The sequence below is a fragment of the Artemia franciscana genome, chromosome 1, assembly GCF_032884065.1.
Source record: "Artemia franciscana chromosome 1, ASM3288406v1, whole genome shotgun sequence".
Lineage (NCBI taxonomy): Eukaryota > Metazoa > Arthropoda > Branchiopoda > Anostraca > Artemiidae > Artemia > Artemia franciscana.
The window spans coordinates 17,828,370-17,847,751 of record NC_088863.1 but is presented as its reverse complement, the minus strand read 5'-3'; the positions used below and the strand labels follow the sequence as shown (position 1 = coordinate 17,847,751).

The 19,382-nt window shown below is 36.7% G+C and overlaps 1 protein-coding gene across 1 annotated transcript; it reads left to right on the top strand.

Annotated features, from left to right (window-relative positions):
* On the top strand, positions 1-18,334 carry LOC136026454 (mitochondrial import receptor subunit TOM20 homolog). The gene is made up of 4 exons (XM_065703053.1): positions 1-223; positions 8,339-8,430; positions 11,685-11,789; positions 18,126-18,334. The coding sequence occupies exons 1-4, from the start codon at positions 97-99 to the stop codon at positions 18,240-18,242; spliced, it is 441 nt and encodes a 146-aa protein (XP_065559125.1). The 5' UTR covers positions 1-96; the 3' UTR covers positions 18,243-18,334.
* The last annotated feature ends 1,048 nt before the right edge of the window (positions 18,335-19,382 follow it).

Genomic DNA, 19,382 nt, shown 5'->3' with positions numbered 1-19,382 from the left:
TATTCAGTGTGGGCCTCCTTTAGGTGTTTCTAAGTGCTACTAATTAAGGAAGAAACTGCTCAAAAACATTTTCACAATAAAACTTAAAAAATCAAAATGCTATTAAGTAAAAATGCAATGATTGCTGCTGGAATGGCTGCTGGAACTTTTTTTATTGGCTACTGTGTATATTTTGACAAAAAAAGGCGAAGTGACCCAAACTACAAGAAAATGTTGAGAGAGAGTAAGCAGGATTGTTTTAGAGATAGGTGTAGGCTAGCCAGACTGTAAACTCTGGTGTTTTATGATGAAAAATTCCGTTCGTATTACCCTTTGATTCTTACAAATTGGTAACAGTCTTTTGCATGGATTCTTCTGAATTAAATTCCATGGAATGGTGCAATAGGCCTAAATGCTCAACTAATGTATGAGGCCTAATCCATTGTTTTGTTGGACGAATTGTGATATTTCTCTATTAAAACAGGTATTAAAAATATTAGTAAAATTCTTGACAAGCTTCTTTCCTGCTATCTTGGAAAGGGGTTAAGATTAGAAAATGAAACTTACAGAGATGGATGTAGGCCTACATAGGCTACTAAAGTTTGGCCTGGGAAGGTATTTTGAAGAAAAAACATTTTGCAGTTCACATCATTGACCTAAAAATAAAGTGAACATACCATTAGATGCCTTTTTTTGTTCTTTTTATAGATATGACAGGCTAGCCTAATTGTTTTTCTTGCTGATTCAATTTTAAGCACTTTGAGGACCCTTAAAAATAATAATTTCATTCTATATTTTTTGATATAAAAATGAGTTATTCATAAGTCCATTTTGTAAAAGTTGTAGGCCTACAATTCACAAACATTGATTTGTCAAGATTAAGTTAAATAAAAAAATTCCAAAAAAATCTACTGTGTTTTTGTTTTATTCTGTTAGGCTTTTTAAAAACACCTACATGTAAAAAAAATATCAAAGCAACAGAAAAAACATAATGAATATAAATATAGAGAAATTATATTGAATTTCTTAGCCAACTTAATCATAATAAATCAAAGCTTATGGACTATATAACTAAAAGAATAGGTTTATAACCAAGTAGTAATTAAACCAATGTTGTAAGCCTATTTATACCCAAAAACAATAAACATATCACAGTTGATATTATTGACTTACCAATAACATGAAAATCTCACATGATGCCTTTTTCTGTGCTCTTTATGAATATAATAATTGCCTCTATCTCAAATTTAAATTTAAGCACTTTTTGACCTAGCCTAACTATAAATAATTTTGGCACTGAGAAAATATATTATTATTTTGTCAAAAACAACCAAGAAAACAGCACTAAGAGAAGACAGTATTATTTTCTTTAAAACAACTGATAACTCATACTTTAGTTGAAAATTCATCATTTATAAGAGCTCAAAAAGTGCTTAAATTTGAATTTGTAATAGAAGTGATTATTATACTTATACATAGCATAAAAAAGGCATTAAGTGGAATGTTCACTTTATTAGTAAGTCAATAATACTTTGATACATTTAACCCAAAAACTAGAAATTTTTTGGTCATTTGAATTTGCAGGAAAAGCAATTATTATGTTTGTAAAGAGCATAAAAAAAGCATCCAGTGGTATGTTCACTTTATTTGTAAGTCAATAATACAAGCTGCAAAGTATTTACCTTTTGAAGTACCTATCTCCACTCCTTCTCCCTCTAGAGACAGGGTTTAATTTTCTGTAGGACATGGGGTGAGGGCAAATTCCCTGGCCCCTGTTTGCCCCCCTGCTAAAATTCAGTTTCTTCTAAAATTGTATCAAAACTAAGATAAGCCTGTAAATTTCAAGCATCTACAGAAATGGGTCAGTTTTCTTTAATATATTTTTATCTTTATGGTACTATATGACTCATTTTTCAGTGAGCCTATCTGCAGATTGGCAGACAGCCATAATTACTCTAATATTAAAGAAAGGATCTAGAACCCAGCCTGAGAACTATAGACCCATTAGCCTGACCTTGGTTATGGCCAAACCTTTCCAAGCGTTAGTCAATGGTGCCATCATAGTGCATATTACCAAGAATGGCCTTCTTTTTGGTGGTCAGCATGGCTTCAAGAAAGGCATGCATATAAAAAAAAATCTAATACTAGCTTATGAATCTATAAGTGATCCACTGGAGCAGGGTTTTTCAGTTGATGTGTTCCTACTGTATGAAGCTAAGGCCTTTGATAAGATGTCTCACTGCTACCTGATGCTCAAGCTGTCAGCATATCGAATAGACAATGATGTTTCCCAGTGGATCCACAGCTTTGTATTTGATAGAATTCAGATTGTTGCTATATATGATGAAAGAGGTGACCTCATCTACTCTACACCAGTTCATGTTAAGAGTGGTGTCCCTCAAGGGACCAAACTAGGGCCAACACTGTTTAAACTCTATGTAGATGATGTTCCTAAGGCAGTCAAGAAGGGCTTGGAACTGTATACAGACAATTCCAAACTCCTTAATCCAGCAGCCTCAATGGAAAATTGCTCTTCTATGCAAGAAGATCTCAGCAACCTCTGTCTGTGGGCAACAACCTGGATGCTCAAGTTCAACCCATGCAAATGCAAAGTACTGCATTTCAGTCTAAACAACTCATGTCATAGTTATCACATGTTTGACTCTGCAGGTGCCAATATGCCCATTCAGAATGCCAAGGAAGAGTGTGATCTTTGGGTAATCATTGATAATAAGCTTAAATTTCATAGTCACTTTTGGAACCAAGCAACTAAGGCAGGCAAGGTCCTTAGTTTGATCAAGGGTTCAGTGACAAGTCAGCAACCAAGAGATATTAAGAAGCTTTAAACAGCCCTTGTTCATCCCCATCTTGAGTTTGGCATTTCAGTTGCCAACCCTTGCTTTAATAATGACATGGAGATACTTGAGAAGGTCCAGCATAGAGCAACCAAGCTCCATTTTACCAAACAGCAAATCTTTTATAAGCTGTGACCAGAAAAGCTGACATGCTTACCCTAACATACCATAGAAAGAAATGAGATGTCATCCCTGTATCTAGATGATGACCGGTGACACCATTAAGCCCATTTTTGATCACCAAAACATAAGGAAATTCCATAAAACTATATAAAAAATCAAGCAGAAAGTGTGAAAAGTTCAATTTCTTCACCAAATACATTTTTCTACTGTGGAATTCAATCAGTGAATCTACTTTGTTGGCCAAATCTGTTGACAGCTTCAAGATCAGTGTCAACCATGATTAGAGCAAGAATTCATGGAAGGTGCAGTAGAACAAACCAGCAGGATTTATTAGGTGGAACCTGCCCCTTTTAGCCCTCAAACACACCCTGCTGGTGATACATCTAGTAACACCAAACAATGAAACTGAACTTCCCTGTATATATGCAAATAGTGATGATCCACTCATGGACTATGACATGAATATCAAGTCAAGATTACCTGGTAACATCTACAGGTTCTTCAACCTTAGTTGTTAGAAGATACAATTTGAGGTAATTTTCCTATGATTTAACTTGGCTCCAAGTCTGCACCTCCCTCCCTAGGATTTTGACAAAATTTCACCACTGTCTAGAGGGCACTGACCTTTGATGATTTTTAATAATGACTGTCTTATAAAAGTGAAACCTTGCAAAATCTACTTAAATAAAGCACAAAAATGTATTTTCTACTTCACAACTATATTTTCTGCTTTCTAAATGCCATGTAAGCACAAAATGCATCCAAACTTCTCCAAAAGAGTTGTCAACAAGTGGAATTCCCTCTCCAAGTCTACAGTGTCGGCAACTTCACCTATAACTTTCAAGAAGTTACTGGATAACAAGTGGTCATGCAGTAACTGGAAATACTGCTGGCATGATCCAGATCAGTAACATGTGTCAGCCATCATCACTCATGGAGCAACACAGATCCATTGGACCTTATTGCTCTGAAGTGTGAATTAAGGTAACAACATTGTTCAATCCCAGTTTATGAGGTTTCAAAGATATGCAGATATATTTTCTAAATAAAAAAAAATCTGGCTTAAAAACTCTTCTCAAATACCAGAAATTACATTTTAAAAACTAAAACCATTGTTTTGTCATATTCCTATAGGTAATAGACCTGAAAAGTTGGCGAATTTCTAAGGCTTAAAAATCAGAAGAGGGTTGACATAGTAGCTTGGCAATACCTTCTTGAAGTGTGTTTTTGATCATGGGTTCGTTGCTGAAAGTTTCATTTTTCTAACATGATGCTTTTCCAATATAGCCAAAATTGGCTTGTCTAGAATCTTACCAAAATTCTTCAGTGACTATGAAGTATTGTACTTTAAACCTTCCAGGAGGAAACACTACAATATAGGCCTGTAAATTTTAATTGATGATAACATTGATGTTAAAACAAGTGTGGAGTATGTTCAAGACCTTGGTGTTTGCTTTGGCTCAAATTTGATATACAAGTTTCAAAAGCTGCCTATAGTCTAGGTTAAATTAACAATTATTAAGCCTAAAGTACACATTCTCTAAGTTTAGCCTTCATTCAATGATGCTACTTTATTTGTCTAATTTATGTCTGATACTGCAGTATTGCTCATCAGTTTGTTATCCTCTTAATAAGAGAGACAGACCAAAAAGTAAAAAAAGTGCAACAAAGAGCCATCAAACTCATACCTTGTCCTGACACATCTACCATACCACCAGAAAATGCAGAGACCACAGTTACCCATTGTTTGATTCTAATTAGCTTCATTAGAGTCCTATATAGGGTTTTATTTTGATCCATTTTTTTCTTGTCATATTAGTTGTTCTTTTGGTGTGTAAGCTGTTGTAAAGTATGTTTTTCTGTTGTTGCATATTTTGTTCTTTTTGTTGCTAAGGTTACAGTGTTTAGTGTGACAAGATTTGTAGGGCTTACTGCATTTGAAATAAATTAACAAAACTCTTAAAAACTTCTTTGAAACATCCTATAAAAGACCTACTTACTTATATCATTGCTGAAAGTATACCAATCAACTTTACACCACCCCCTCCTAATGGTCAAATATGTATCTGGAATCATATATAGTCAATGTGAATTTTCTATGGACACCCCCTTTTCTTCAAAATGATATTATGCAAACAAGTATTACAACAATAAGTACAGCATATGGAAATTCATTATATAGACACAATTCTGGGTATATATTTGAACATTAATGAGAAGGGGGTTTTGATACATTTTATTTTTATGCCATAGGGAATAATATAAGTAAGTATTCAGAATGTTTTAAAGCAGTTTCAACTGTTTCCTCCTAAAGACTAGAAGTACAAAAATGATACCCTCTGAGTTAGTAGTATTAACCATTGCAAAAAGACAACAACTGCTGAATAATTATGCTTGGCTAGACCTAGCTTAGAGTAATACCCCCAGTACTTGGACAGTATATAATCTTAGAAAAATGGTATTATTGAAGTGTAGCCTATGTTTCATAGACATAGACAGCAAGTTCTCTTGGATCTGATGCAGATACTTGAAACTGGCTGATGGTTAGGATTGGCTGACAATAATCTTGGAAAATTTTAACTTTTTAGATCTTTGTTTGGTTATTTTTGACAAAGGCACAGTTTAGCTGTTCTATAGACATAATGTAAACACTGTCCCCTTTCCCCTATTGACACCACTGCATTGAATGTTGGTTTGAAATGGGCTAGATCCCAGTTCATATCCTGTTCAACACCAATCTTCACTAATGAAGAGTTTAAGTAATAGATTGCTATAGAAATGTGTGCTGAGTTTTGACTGCTAAAAATAGTTGAATTCAACTTGAGGCATGATTAAAAATACTGTAGGGCTATTTAAAGAAACTTAAAAAAAATTATAATAACTACTTTTGAACACTCATACACACATGTCTCAGGAAGCTTCAAATATTAAGATAAAGGGGGAGAGGCAAAGCTTACAGTAGTCCATGCAAAACTGCTGCAGAGTCCCATACAAAACTACAATTCCAGTTTAACAAAAGCTAAGAGCTCATATGGCACTTGTGATGAGGCAAGAAGAGCTAAGAGCCAAGAGCTCCTAAGAATCAATGGATTGATTTAAAAGGAAAATCAGAGGCTTAATGCCAGTCAGGATTTAAAATAAGAGCTTTGAGTCATAATGTCCTTCTAAATGTCAAAATTCACTAAGATCCGATCACCCACTTGTAACTTATAAATACCTAATTTTTCTAATTTTTCCTCTCCCTTTAGCCCCCCAGATGGCCGAATCTGGGAAAACGACTTTATCAAGTCAAATTGTGCAGCTCCCTGACACGCCTACTAATTTTCATCATCCTAGCACGTCCAGAAGCACCAATTTCGCCAAATAACTGAACCCCTCCCCCCAACTCCCCCGAAGAGAGCGAATCCAGTATGGTTACGTCAATCACGTATCAAGGACATTTGCTTATTCTATCCACCAAGCTTCATCCCAATTCCTCCACTCCAAGTGTTTTCCAAGATTTCCCCTTCCAACTCCCCCCAATGTCAAAAGATCTGGTTGGGATTTTAAATAAGAGCTCTGAGACATGAATCCCTTCTAAATATCAAATTTCATTAAGATCCAATCACCTATTTGTAAGATAAAAATACCCCATTTTTTACATTTTCCAAGAATTCCAGTTTCCCCCTCCAACTCCCCCCAATGTCACAGGATCTGGTTGGAATTTAAAATTAGATCTTTAAAGCACAAGATCCTTCTAAATATCAAATTTCATTAAGATCTGGTCACCCTTTCATAAGTTACAAATACCTCGATTTTCAAAATTACCCCCCTCCCCCAACTCCACCAAAGAGAGCAGATCCGGTCCAGTTATGTCAGTCACATATCTTAGACAGGTTTTTATTCTTCCCATCCAGTTTCATCCTGATCTCTCTGCTTTAAGTATTTTCTAAGATTTCCAGTCCCCCCAATGATGCTGGATCTGGTTGAGATATAAAATAAGAAATCTGAGTTATGGGGTCCTTCTAAATATGAAGTTTCATGAAGATCCGATCACTCCTTTGTATGTTAAAAATATGTCATGTTTTCTAATTTTTCAGAATTAACCCCCCCCCCCCCCCCCCCCAATAGAGCGGATCCATTCCAATTATGTAAATCATGCATCTAAGACTTCTGCTTGTTTTTCCCACCAAGTTTCATCCCAATCCCTCCAATCTAAGCGTTTTCCATGGTTTTAGGTTCCCCCACCCCAGACTCCCCCCAATGTCACCAGATCCGGTTGGGATTTAAAATAAGAGCTTTGAGACACAATATCCTTCTAAATATCAAATTTCATTGAAATCCAATCATCTATTCCTAAGTTAAAAATACCTCATTTTTCTAATTTTTTGGAATTACCCCCCCCCCCCCCCCCAACTACCCCAAAGAGAGCGGATCCGTTTCGGTTATGTCAATCATGTATCTAGGACTTGTGCTTATTTTTACCACCAAGTTTCATCCCCATCCCTCCACTCATAAGTGTTTTCCAAGATGTTAGGTTTCCCTCTCCCAACTCCCCTCCCCCCCCCAGTGTCACCAGATCCGGTCGGGATTTAAAATAAGAGCTCAGAGACACGGTATCCTTCTAAATTTCAAATTTCATTGAGATCCAATCACCTGTTAGTAAGTTAAACATACCTCATTTTTTTCTAATTTTTCAGAATTGACTCCCCCCCTAACTACCCCAAAGAGAGCGGATCCGTTCCGGTTATGTCAGTCATGTATCTCGGACTTGTGCTTATTTTTCCCACCAAGTTTCATCCTGATCCCTCCACTCTAAGTGTTTTCCAAGATTTTAGGTTTGCCCCTCCCAACTCCTCCCCCAATGTCACCAGATCCAGTCGGGATTTAAAATAACAGCTCTGAGACACAATATCCTTCCAAACATCAACGTTCATTAAGATCTGATCAACTGTTCATAAGTTAAAAATACTTCAATTTTTCTATTTTTTTTTTCAAATTAACAGGCCCCCCACTCCTCCCCAGATGGTCAAATCAGGAAAACGACTATTTCTAATTTAATTTGGTCCGGTCCCTGATACGCCTGCCAAATTTCATTGTCCTAGCTTCCCTGGAAGTGCCTAAAGTGCCATAAAAACCAGTGAGGAGGGATTTTCAAGTTTTGAGAGAAATTGAGCCCTGCATTTCTAGAGACACATGATAATTCTTCCTGGCAGATGTTCCAAGCAGACAAAGTTTTTTTTTTCTTCTTAATTCTTCAGTTTTCAATGGCTCAGGGGGTCACAAAATGCAAATATCCACTGTTGATTCTTTACAGGTATACTATCTTTCCTTCCTTTGAGAGAGTTGCAGCACCATTTTTTTATAGATTGGAACGTTAATTATTGTTAATCATGTTTTAGAAAGGAAGCAGAAAAAGTCAAAAACTGGCAGTGCTACTGTGATACCTAACTTGAACAACTATGAAGAAGTTCAGAAATTCTTCCTTGAAGAAGTAAGTATTAAAATGATCCTTGCATTACTTGAACCTCCTTTGATGTGTATAAAAGATAGAGTGGCTAGACTGGGAGTGGGGCTGATCATGAATAAGGAAGCTTGTAAATCTTGTTTAGGTTTCCAAGGTATTAATACTAGGATTCTAGATGCTCACTTTATGACCAAATAGCAGGAGGTATCAGTCATAGTGGCATATATCACTGTAGAACTGACTGTTGGAGACAGTAGTCAATCAGATGGAATTTTTATATATAGTTACAAGAACAACTAGACAGGATCCTAGGTAGAAATACATTATTTATTAGAAGACTTTAACGCCCAGGATGACACAAATAGGGATAGATGGTATCATAGCTTAATTAAATTTGGTAATGGGAAGGAGAATAGCAATGATAATTGACTGCTACATTATTGCAGGTACAATAATCTAGTTTTAGCTAACACAGTATATGGTCATAAGATGGCTTGTAAGTTAACATGATATTCACATTATGGTAAGGTGGCTGAACTTATTTTACTATGTTATTGTAAATTCAAGACTAGCAGGATCAAAGCAAGACACCAGGGTATGCAGAAGTGTCGATACTGATGTTAATAGTCAAGATCCTCAGCCAGTTGTGTCTACGGTTAGTTTAAAGCAGACATTTAGGGAGAGTAACCTCTGTGAAAGTATGACATTGATAGACTATAGGCAGAGAATTTGAGAAGGAGTCTCAAAGATCAGTTGGATTTGAAACTTTTCAGTTTAGAATTTGATGCTGTAGAAGATAAACAATATAATATCCATAGAATAGTTTGCAAAGTAGAACATAATACCATATGGATGAAAGTTGAAAATAAAGTGTGGAATAGTAGTAAAAATGCTTTGAGCTTGGTAGGAGAGAGAAAATGTTGTACCTTGAGCAATAAGATCATACAAGAATGAGAGGAAAGTAAGAGGAGTAGATAGGATTAAGATATGAATCAAGGATATTTGAAGTAGAAAAAATAGTAAAATTTGCAAAGATCTAAGATGTAGCCAGATGGCATAATAGTACAATACTACCAGTTTGGTATCCAGTATTTTTTTGGGGGGGGAGAGGTGGCTACAAAAGTATTTTTTCAGGGGGAGGTACAAAAAAGCCTTAAAAAACGTATCAAAAATTTGTTTCTATTCATTTCTGTTATGTTTTTACAAGTTGGATCAACATTTTTTTTTTGGGGGGGGGGCTTCAAACCCCAAAACAAAAGGATTTGTTTTGTGAGGAGGAATTGGAGATGTCACTCATTCATTCATTTTATTTATAACCTATCATAAAAAAAAAAGATGGAGTAAAAAAGAAAGAACAGAAAGAAAATATACCAAGAACTGCAAACAAAGGACAAACAAAATGATCAAAGATGGAAAGATTCCTGACAATCATAAGAAAAATCACTCACACACTTCTCTTTCCTCCACCATGGAGGGTAACTCCTATTAATGTATGCCTCCAGCTCATTGTGGGAAAGAAGTAAAATATGCCTCCAGTAATAACTCAAGTGGAATTCCAAAAAGTTCGTATGACAAAGTTTCATGAGTTCCTGGAAATTTACACAGATAGATCTGTACAAGCAGGTAAAGCAGCTGATGCAGTAGTCATCCTCCAGATAAACCTCCGCATTTCGAAACTACTTCCCAGTGGCTCCTCTGTCCTCATGGCTGAAATAGATGCAATATGCAAGGCTCTGAAGGTGGTCCACATAAACTTTCCTCCCAGGAAAAAGGCAGTTGTATTCTCAGAGTCGCAATCATCTCTACAAATTATCAAGAAAATCTATTTTGAAGTTACTGACAGAGATGTCCATCTGTTGCAATAATTGACAATAGCCCTTGCCTAGAAGGGAGTAGAACTAGTTTTCCAAGACATCCCCACCCACCAGGGAGCACGTTGTAATGAGAAAGTTGACAAAGTGGAAAACAATGCAATCTGGAGGTTTTCTTGAATCAGCCAAAACTTGGTATCTGTCACCTTTAGGGATGCACTGAAACGTAGAAATTACAAATTACTTCACTATAGACTGTTGAAACTCATATTTAAAAACTGGATGGAAACCATGCAATCCAGAGGTTTTCTGGAATCAGCCAAAACTCGGTATCTATCACCTTTAGGGATGCACTGAAACATAGAAATTACAAATAACTTCACTATAGACTGTTGAAGCTCATATTGAAAGACTGGATGGATAACTTGACGTTTCTGAGGATTAAGAGCCAAGCAATGATTCTCTGGAGGGAAGAACCAATGATTCTCTGGAGGGAAGTTGGGATTGCAGGAAAATATTAAGATGTTGCTAAAAGCAGACCTCCCAGCACAATAAGAGAGATGGATCTTCAAGAGGATCACTGACTTCTTCTGAAGTCTCGATATTTCATAAAAGAAGTCCTGTAAATACAAGAAGAAGGGTTGACTAGCAAAAGAAGCGGGGTTATTTTGCAAGAGCAGTAGGGGTACCTGCTGAGTTTACTCTTAAATTGCAGGGGATAGGTAACAAGACCCTATGTTTCTCTTGTTTGGCCCTTATGAAAAAGTGAAATTAGTTTTTCTGTCCCCCTTGGAAAAATATAAATTCACTGCCTTGGAGGAAAATTAACCGAGTTTGAAGCCAGAAGGACACCAAATGATGGAGTCCAAGTGCTATCTAACAAAGAAGAAGATGTTGTAGCCTAAAAATAAACATATGTAGGTGGTTCACCACCATGATGTTGGTAATGAGGAATATCAAGTGTATCCTCTTAAGATGGTGGTGAGATGGAGAGAGATGGTGGGTGAGATGACAATAGAATTTGTAGGGGAATATGGAAATATTAGAAACAATGCCCAATTGCAACAATGCCAATAATCAAGTTCAGGTAAATCCAGTGTTTGTTTCTCTTTTTGACTGTCAGGAGAACCAATTGTCATTTGCTTTTACTTCTGTGAGATATGCTGACTTCCCAAGTTTGAATGTATCTATTTAGTCAGTCTCAGGTATATGACTTTTTATGCACTGTAACTTATGGCTCTGTATCCCTTTTTTTCAGCAGGATTGGAATTTTAATTGGTAAAGAAGTCCTTGGGTCCATGTAATATATGATACCTAATTTGATGTAATAAAGACTATCATTGTGTGTCCAAACTATGACTTTCTCTGATGTAGTTGCTTTGAAATAACTGTTCTACTTTCATAGGCTTTTTCTTCTATGAATTCAAGGAAAATGCAATGCACATTTAATTTTCCAGTTTTTCTTTTCAGGTTCGACTAGGTGAGGAACTTTTGGCCAATGGTGATCTTGAAGATGGAGTTGTACATTTAAGTAATGCTGTTGCAGTTTGTGGTCAACCACAGCAGCTACTTGCTGTAAGTCTTTCTTCTTATTGCATTGATTTTTGTAATTATATAAAAATTTAACCGTTATCTTTGATTTGTTGTTCCAGAGCAGGTAGAACCTGTTCCCAAACTATATCCAATTATCCTGTACCATGCTACATATGGAAAAATTTCCTTGCTGCTTTTCTATAATGTCATAATTCATAAATATTGATTAAATTGTATCATGTAGTATTTTACTTAAAATTTAGGCTAAAGTTTGACTCTTTCTCTCAACTCTATTTTTTAAAACAGTAAAACAATTTAGTGTAAAGAGCGGGGTGTTGAGGAGGGAACAGCCCCTTTCATATGCGGAGTAATTTCTGTTCGTCTTGAGTTTTAATGTTGCTCCTTACTTTCAGTTAAAATTTATTTGATTTTCTGAACGTTTTTGAATTAATGCTTGTTCTGATTTTGGCTCTCTGCACTTGAGTAACTAAAACGAAATTTGTGTATTAGTTGTTTTTTTTTGGATAAATGGCTTTCTCATAGTTTTGATTGGACGATTTTGAGAAAAAAGGAGCGGGAAAGGAGGCCTAGTTGCCTTCTGATTTTTTGGTTGCTTAAAAAGGAAACTGGATTTTTTTTACGAACGTTTTTATTAGTAAAATTATACGTAACTTTTGAATTAATTTACGTAACGAACTTTTATATTCGTTTGTTTTTATTACGTACTAGCTGTTGGGTAAGTCGTTACGCGCCATATTAGTTACGCGCCATTGTAGTTGTGTCCCTGTGTCCCACCTGTGAATATAGATAGATATATATATTTATGTTTTTAACTACGTAAAACATGCGAATATACAACATTCTTTGCTGTCCCATTGTCTGTACATATAAATAGATTGTCAGGTTTACCGACTCTTGAACACGCAACATATAATTGTGCATGGGAAAAACAATCCGTATTCAGATCTATACCTCATTATTCTAATGATTGCCCTTGAGCTTTGTTGATGGTGATTGCTAATCAAACATTCCCTGTGTCCCCATCGTCATTTATTTATCCCCTGTGCCCCCCGGCGTCCCCGTTGTAGTTGTGTCCCTGTGTCCCAGTCGTCATTTATAGTCGACGAACATGACGTCAGTTGACACACAAACATGACGTCAGTCGACACACACGTCCCAGTCGTCATTTGTGTCCCGGTGTCCCAGTCTGTAATTTCTCTTTGAGTGTCCCGGTCGTCATTTATATTCCCTGTGTCCCGGTCTGTATATACATTCGTTTTTGAATTGGTATATGATGAAATAAATTTTTTGTTTTTTTCCTTTTTTTTCTTTATAGTTTTTTTTTTTGGTTTTTACCTGTTTTTAAGCTTTTTAGTTCTTTTTTTCTTTTTTCTTTTTAGTTTTTTTTGTAGTTTTTACCTTTTTTATTTTTTTTTATTTTTTTAGTTTTCTTTTTCTTCTTTATTTGTCAGTTTTTTTCCTTTTTTTAGTTTTTTTTTCAGTTTTTAGTTTTTTTTAGTTTTTTATTAAATTTGTTCTTTTTCTCCTGTTTCTCATCTTTATTTTTTGTATCTCCTTTTCTTCATTTTCTCTCTTTCTGTCTCCGTTTGTAGACGATGGGGACTGACCCCTCCTTCTCGAATCAGTCTGATGGATTTTCACATACAATAAAATTAGAATTCTTGGATCTAAAAACACGTTTTTAGGTAGTCAAGAGCTAAAGAATTGCTGATTTAAAAAAAGCATTTTGGCGTTTGTTCAAAAAGAAAAAGTGGTAAGCAAGATTCCAAAATTAACCAAAAGGGAAATGTTTTTTTGGTTTTAGCTTGCAAATTATTTTCTTTTTATGGCACTTAGTGTTAACCAAGTGACATATAGCAATTCTGTTGGTCTGTCTGTCGGTCTGTCTGTCTTGGTTTTGCCACCTTAGGCACTTCCAGGTAAGCTAGGACGATGAAATTTGGCAGGCGTATCAGGGACCGGACCGTATTAAATTAAAAATAGTCGTTTTCGCGATTTGACCATCTAGGAGGGGAGTGGGGGTTGGTTAAGTCGGAAAAATAGAAAATTTGTTTAACTTACGAACGGGTGACGGGATCTTAATGAAATTTTATATTTGGAAGGATATCGTCTCTCAGAGCTCTGATTTTAAATCCCGACCAGATCCGGTGACATTGGGGGGACTTGGGGGGGGGAATGTAAAATCTTGGAAAACGCTTAGAATGGAGGGATCGGAATGACAGTTGGTGGGAAAAATGAGCAGAAGTCCTAGATACGTGATTGACATAACCGGAGTGGATCTGCTGTGTTTGGGGGAGTTGGGGGGGGGATAATTCTGAAAATTAGAAAAAATAGGTATTTTTAACTTACGAAGGAGTGATCGGATCTGAATGAAATTTGAAGTTTGGAACAATATCGTGTCTCAGAGCTCTTATTTTAAATCCTGACTGGATCCGGTGACATTGGGGGAATTGAGGGGGGAACCTAAAATCTCGGAAAACGCTTAGAGTTGAGGGATCGGGATGAAACTTGGTGGGGAAAATAAGCACAAGTCCTAGATACGTGGTTGACATGACCAGAGCGGATCCGCTCTCTTTGAAGGAGTTGGGGGGGGGGTTAATTCTGAAAATTAGAAAAATGAGGTATTTTTAACTTACGAAGCAGTGATCGGATCTTAATGAAATTTAATTTTTGGAAGGATATCGTGTCTCAGAGCTCTTCTTTTAAATCCCGACCGGATCCGGTGACATTGGGGGAGTTGGGGGGGGGACCTAAAATCTTGGAAAACGCTTAGAGTTGAGGGATCGGGATGAAACTTGGTGGTAAAAATAATCGTAAGTCCTAGATACGTGATTGAAATAACCGGAACGGATTTGCCCTCTTTGGGGGAGTTGGGGGAGGAGGGTCGATTCTGAAAAAACAAAAAAAAATGAGGTATTTTTAACTTACGAAGGAGTGATCGGATCTTGATGAAATTTGATGTTTAGAATGATATCGTGTCTCCGAGCTCTTATTTTAAATCCCAACCGTATCCGATGAAGGGGAAGTTGGGGGGGCGGAACCTAAAATCTTGGAAAACGTTTAGAATGGAGGGATCGGGATGACACTTGGTGGGAAAAATAAACACAAGTCCTAGATACGGGATTGACATAACCGGAACAGATTTGCTCTGTTTGGGGGAGTTTTTAATTCTAAAAAATAGAAAAAATGTGGTATTTTTGACTTACGAAAGAGTGATAGTATCTTAATGAAATTTCATATTTAGAAGGACCACAAAACTCAGATCTCTTATTTTAAATCCCGACCGGATTCAGTGTCATTAGGGGAGGGGGACCGGAAATCTTGAAAAACGCTTAAAGCGGAGAGATCAGGATGAAACTTGTTGGAAAGAATGAGCACAAGTCCAAGATAGGTGACTGACATAACCGGATCGGATCCGCTCTCTTTGGTGGAGTTGGGGGGGGGGAGTAACTCGGAAAAATAAAAAAAATGAGGTATTTGTAACTTACGAACAGATGATTAGATCTTGATGAAATTTGATATCTAGAAGGATCTTGTGATTTAGAACTCTCATGTTAAATCTTGACCAGATCCGGTGACATTGAAGGGAGTTGAAGCGGGAAACGGGTATTCTTGGGAAACGTGAATATCGAGGTATCTTACGAATGAGTGATCGGATCTTAATGAAGCTTGATATATAAAAGAATCTTATATCTCAGATGCTCCATTTTCAATTCGAATCGGATCCGGGGACATAGAAGGCTGGAGGGGGGAAACAGAAATCTTGGAAATCCCTTAGAGTGGAGAGATCGGGATGAAACTTGATGGGAAGAATAAGCACAAGTTATAGATACGAGATTGATATAATTGGTACGGATCCGTTCTCTTTGAGGGAGCTGGGGTTTGTTAATTTGGAAAAATCAGAAAAATTGAGGTATTTTTAACTTAAGAACGGGTGACCTGATCTTAATGAAATTTGATATTTAGAAGTAACTCATGTCTCAGAGCTCTTATTTCAAATCCCGACCAGATATTTTGACATTGGTGGGAGTTGGAGGGGGGAAACCGGATATCTTTGAAAACACTTATAAATGTCGTAGATACATGATTGACGTAACCGGACTGGATCTGCTCTCTTTGGCTGAGTTAGGTGGTTGGGTTCAGTGCTTTGGCGAGTTTGGTGCTTCTGGACGTGCTAGGACGATGAAAATTGGTAGGCGTGTCAGGGAGCTGCACGACTTGACTCGATATAGTCGTTTTCCCCGACTCGACCATCTGGGGGGCTGAAGGGAGAGGAAAAATTAGAAAAATTGAGATATTTTTAACTTACGAGTGGGTGATCGGACCTTAATGAATTTTGATATTTAGAAGGACTTCGCGACTCAGAGCTCTTATTTTAAATCCCGACCGGCATTAAGCCTCTGATTTTCCTTTTAATGCAATCTGTTGATTCTTAGAATTTCGCTAGAGCTCATACCGTATGAGCTGTTGGCTCTTGGCTCTTTCGACCTCGTCACAAGTGCCATATGAGCTCTTAGCTCTTGTTTTCACATTTTAATATGTTGAGAAGAGAAAAAAAAATTACAATCCATTAAATTTAAGAGTATCTCTCTTATTTTTTAATTAAAAAAGGATGAAAAAATATACAAAATTAAAATATAAATCTAAAAATTCTGGGGGAGCTGGGGGGAGGGTTAATTCTAAAATTAAAAAATGAGGTATTTTTAACTTACAAAAAAGTGATCAGATCTTAATGAAATTTCATATTTAGAAGGACCTCGTAAGTCAGATCTCTTATTTTAAATCCCGACCGGATCCAGTGCCATTGGGGGGGGGGGGCGAAAATCTTGGAAAACGCTTAAAGCGGAGAGATCAGAATGAAACTTGTTGGGAAGAATAAGCCCAAGTCCAAGATATGTGACGGAAATAACTGGACCGGATCCGCTCTCTCTGGTGGAGTTGGGGAGGGGAGTAATTCAGAAAAATTAGAAAAAATGAGGTATTTGTAACTTACGAACGGGTGATCAGATCTTAATGAAATTTGATCTTTAGAAGGATCTTGTGCTTTAGAACTCTCATTTTAAATCTCGATAAGGTCTGGCGACATTGGGGGAGCTGGAGGGGGGAAACTGGAAATCTTGGAAAACGCTTTGAGGGATGAAACTTGATGGGAAGAATAAGCACAAGCTATAGATATGTTTTTGACATTATTGAAGCGGATTCATTCTCTTTAGGGGAGCGGGGGGTTGTTAATTTGGAAAAATTAGAAAAATTGAGGTATTTTAACTTAAGAACGGGTGACCGGATCCTAATGAAATTTGATATTTAGAAGGAACTCATGGCTCAAAGCTCTTATTTCAAATCCCGATCAGATCTGTTGGTATTGGAGGGAGTTGGAGGGGGAAACTGGAAATCTTGGAAAACACTTATAAATGTCGTAGATACGTGATTGACGTAACCGGACTGGATCCGCTCTCTTTGGGGGAGTTAGGGGGTGGGGTTCAGTGCTTTGGCGAGTTTGGTGCTTCTGGACGTTTTAGGACGATGAAAATTGGTAGGCGTGTCAGGGAGCTGCATAAATTGAGTTGATAAAGTCGTTTTCCCCGATTCGACCATCTGGGGGGCTGAAGGGAGAGGAAAAATTAGAAAAATTGAGGTATTTTTAACTTACGAGTGGGTGATCGGATCTTAATGAATTTTGATATTTAGAAGGACTTCGTGACTCAGAGCTCTTATTTTAAATCCCGACCGGCATTAAGCTTCTGATTTTCCTTCTAAACCTATCTATGGATTCTTAGAATATGGTAGAAACTCATACCATATGAGCTCTTGGCTCTTGGCTCTTCCGACCTCGTCACAAGTGCCATGTGAGCTCTTAGCTCTTGTTTGTAATTTGAAGAGGGAAGAGCTTCTAACACAATATTGGGCTTTAATCTGCTTATAACCAAGGCAGAGGATTTCTTTTCATTTGGTAAGGGGGTATTTCAAAAATTTCGATTCGAGGGGGGGGGGGCTCCAACCAAGAAAGTGTTTTTACTGATTGTATAACTGAAAGTGTGTATTCCTATCGAGTTTTCTTCTAACCTGGTTACCCACTGGGTAAAACCTTGCTTGAGAAAGATTGTGCAGATTTCCACTCAACCAATTGGAACAATTAAATTTCATTTTCACTGACATTGGTACTTAAAAAGTATAAAATATGCCTAACATATTTTAAGGCAAAGTGATAAAAATTGTGGAAAAAAGTAGACAACACCCAAACAAATGATAGTTGGTTATCTGTGCTGTATTTATTGTTTTCACCTTAAACTAGTATTGATATTAGGATAGTCTCTACTATCATTGCTGAATTTTTAAGGATTTTAATTTTGTTTTCAGGTTCTACAGCAAAGTCTGCCAGCACCTGTATTCCACTTGCTGCTGCAGCGACTACCATTAGCTGGTCAGCGTTTGTTAGCCAGTTCTTCTGGTATTCAAGAAGAAGAGCTAGAGTGAGAAACGAGGCCTGTTGATGATTGTCTGATGATTTTTTAAATTTATGGTTTTGATAACTCCCAACATCCCTAGCGATTATAAATAAGCTGATACATTGTCTATATTTAGTTTATTTGGCGATTAGTAACTGGAGTGGGGATTTGAAAATATGACGCTTCAACAGACTGACAAATAATTTCGTAACGCTAAACTGTTCATGTTTGAACTATTGTTACTCATACAGACTTGCTTAAGTGCTGAGCCACATCCTGCAGTCATACTAGTGAGCTCTCATTATACCATGCCAAGTGCCGACAGAAAACCTTGGTCTTAGGTATAGAACATGTCTAAGTACAATACGAACTTTGTTACGTCAAAATTTTGTTTTATCTTAACTTTGTAACAGTTTTGGTAAAATTGGTTTAATTCAGACAGAAAAAAAAATATCCAAATAAACCTACGTGGATTTTCTGAAACAAACCTGGTCAAATGGTCAAAATCCTGTGGTGTTTCCGAAGTGATAAGGTTCTGTTATAATCCGTCAAGAGAAAGCAAGATACCCTAAAAAAGACGTTCGGCTTATTTTCTAAAACACAACAGAACTATATTTACCTAGGTTTTAAAAGGTTACAAAAAAGAGTTACCATTGTCCGTCATGAATGACATTGTTTAGTCTTCCAAACTAACCATACAAGAAAAAATTTGCCTAAAACGCTGAAATAAGCTTTTTTAGACTATAAAGCTTCCTAATGATTTCAAAATTTTCACAGATTAGATGCTCAGAGTTATTTCGTAATCTAGAGTTATCCCGTGTACTTCTTGGACCTGAGTGGCCGTAGCAGAATTTATTTCAAAGGAAATTCTGTTTTCGAACAATAAATTTTTAATTGTCTCCAAGCTGTATCACTTCAGAGAGCATGGATTCAATTTATATATTCAATTCAATTCATCGTATATACGGTCATACTATGACATAATTTTTTAAAACCGCTATTGTGTTCTCGTAACTAATAATTAAAGGAGCTATGTTAAGTGGAATGAAAAAAAAATATTCTGAAACACACTACTAGCAACAAAATTAAGTGAAATATAACAAAACACATTCTTTAAGAAAATGTTAGTAACTTTCATAAGCACCTTGGTAAAAACCTTTAGGCTACC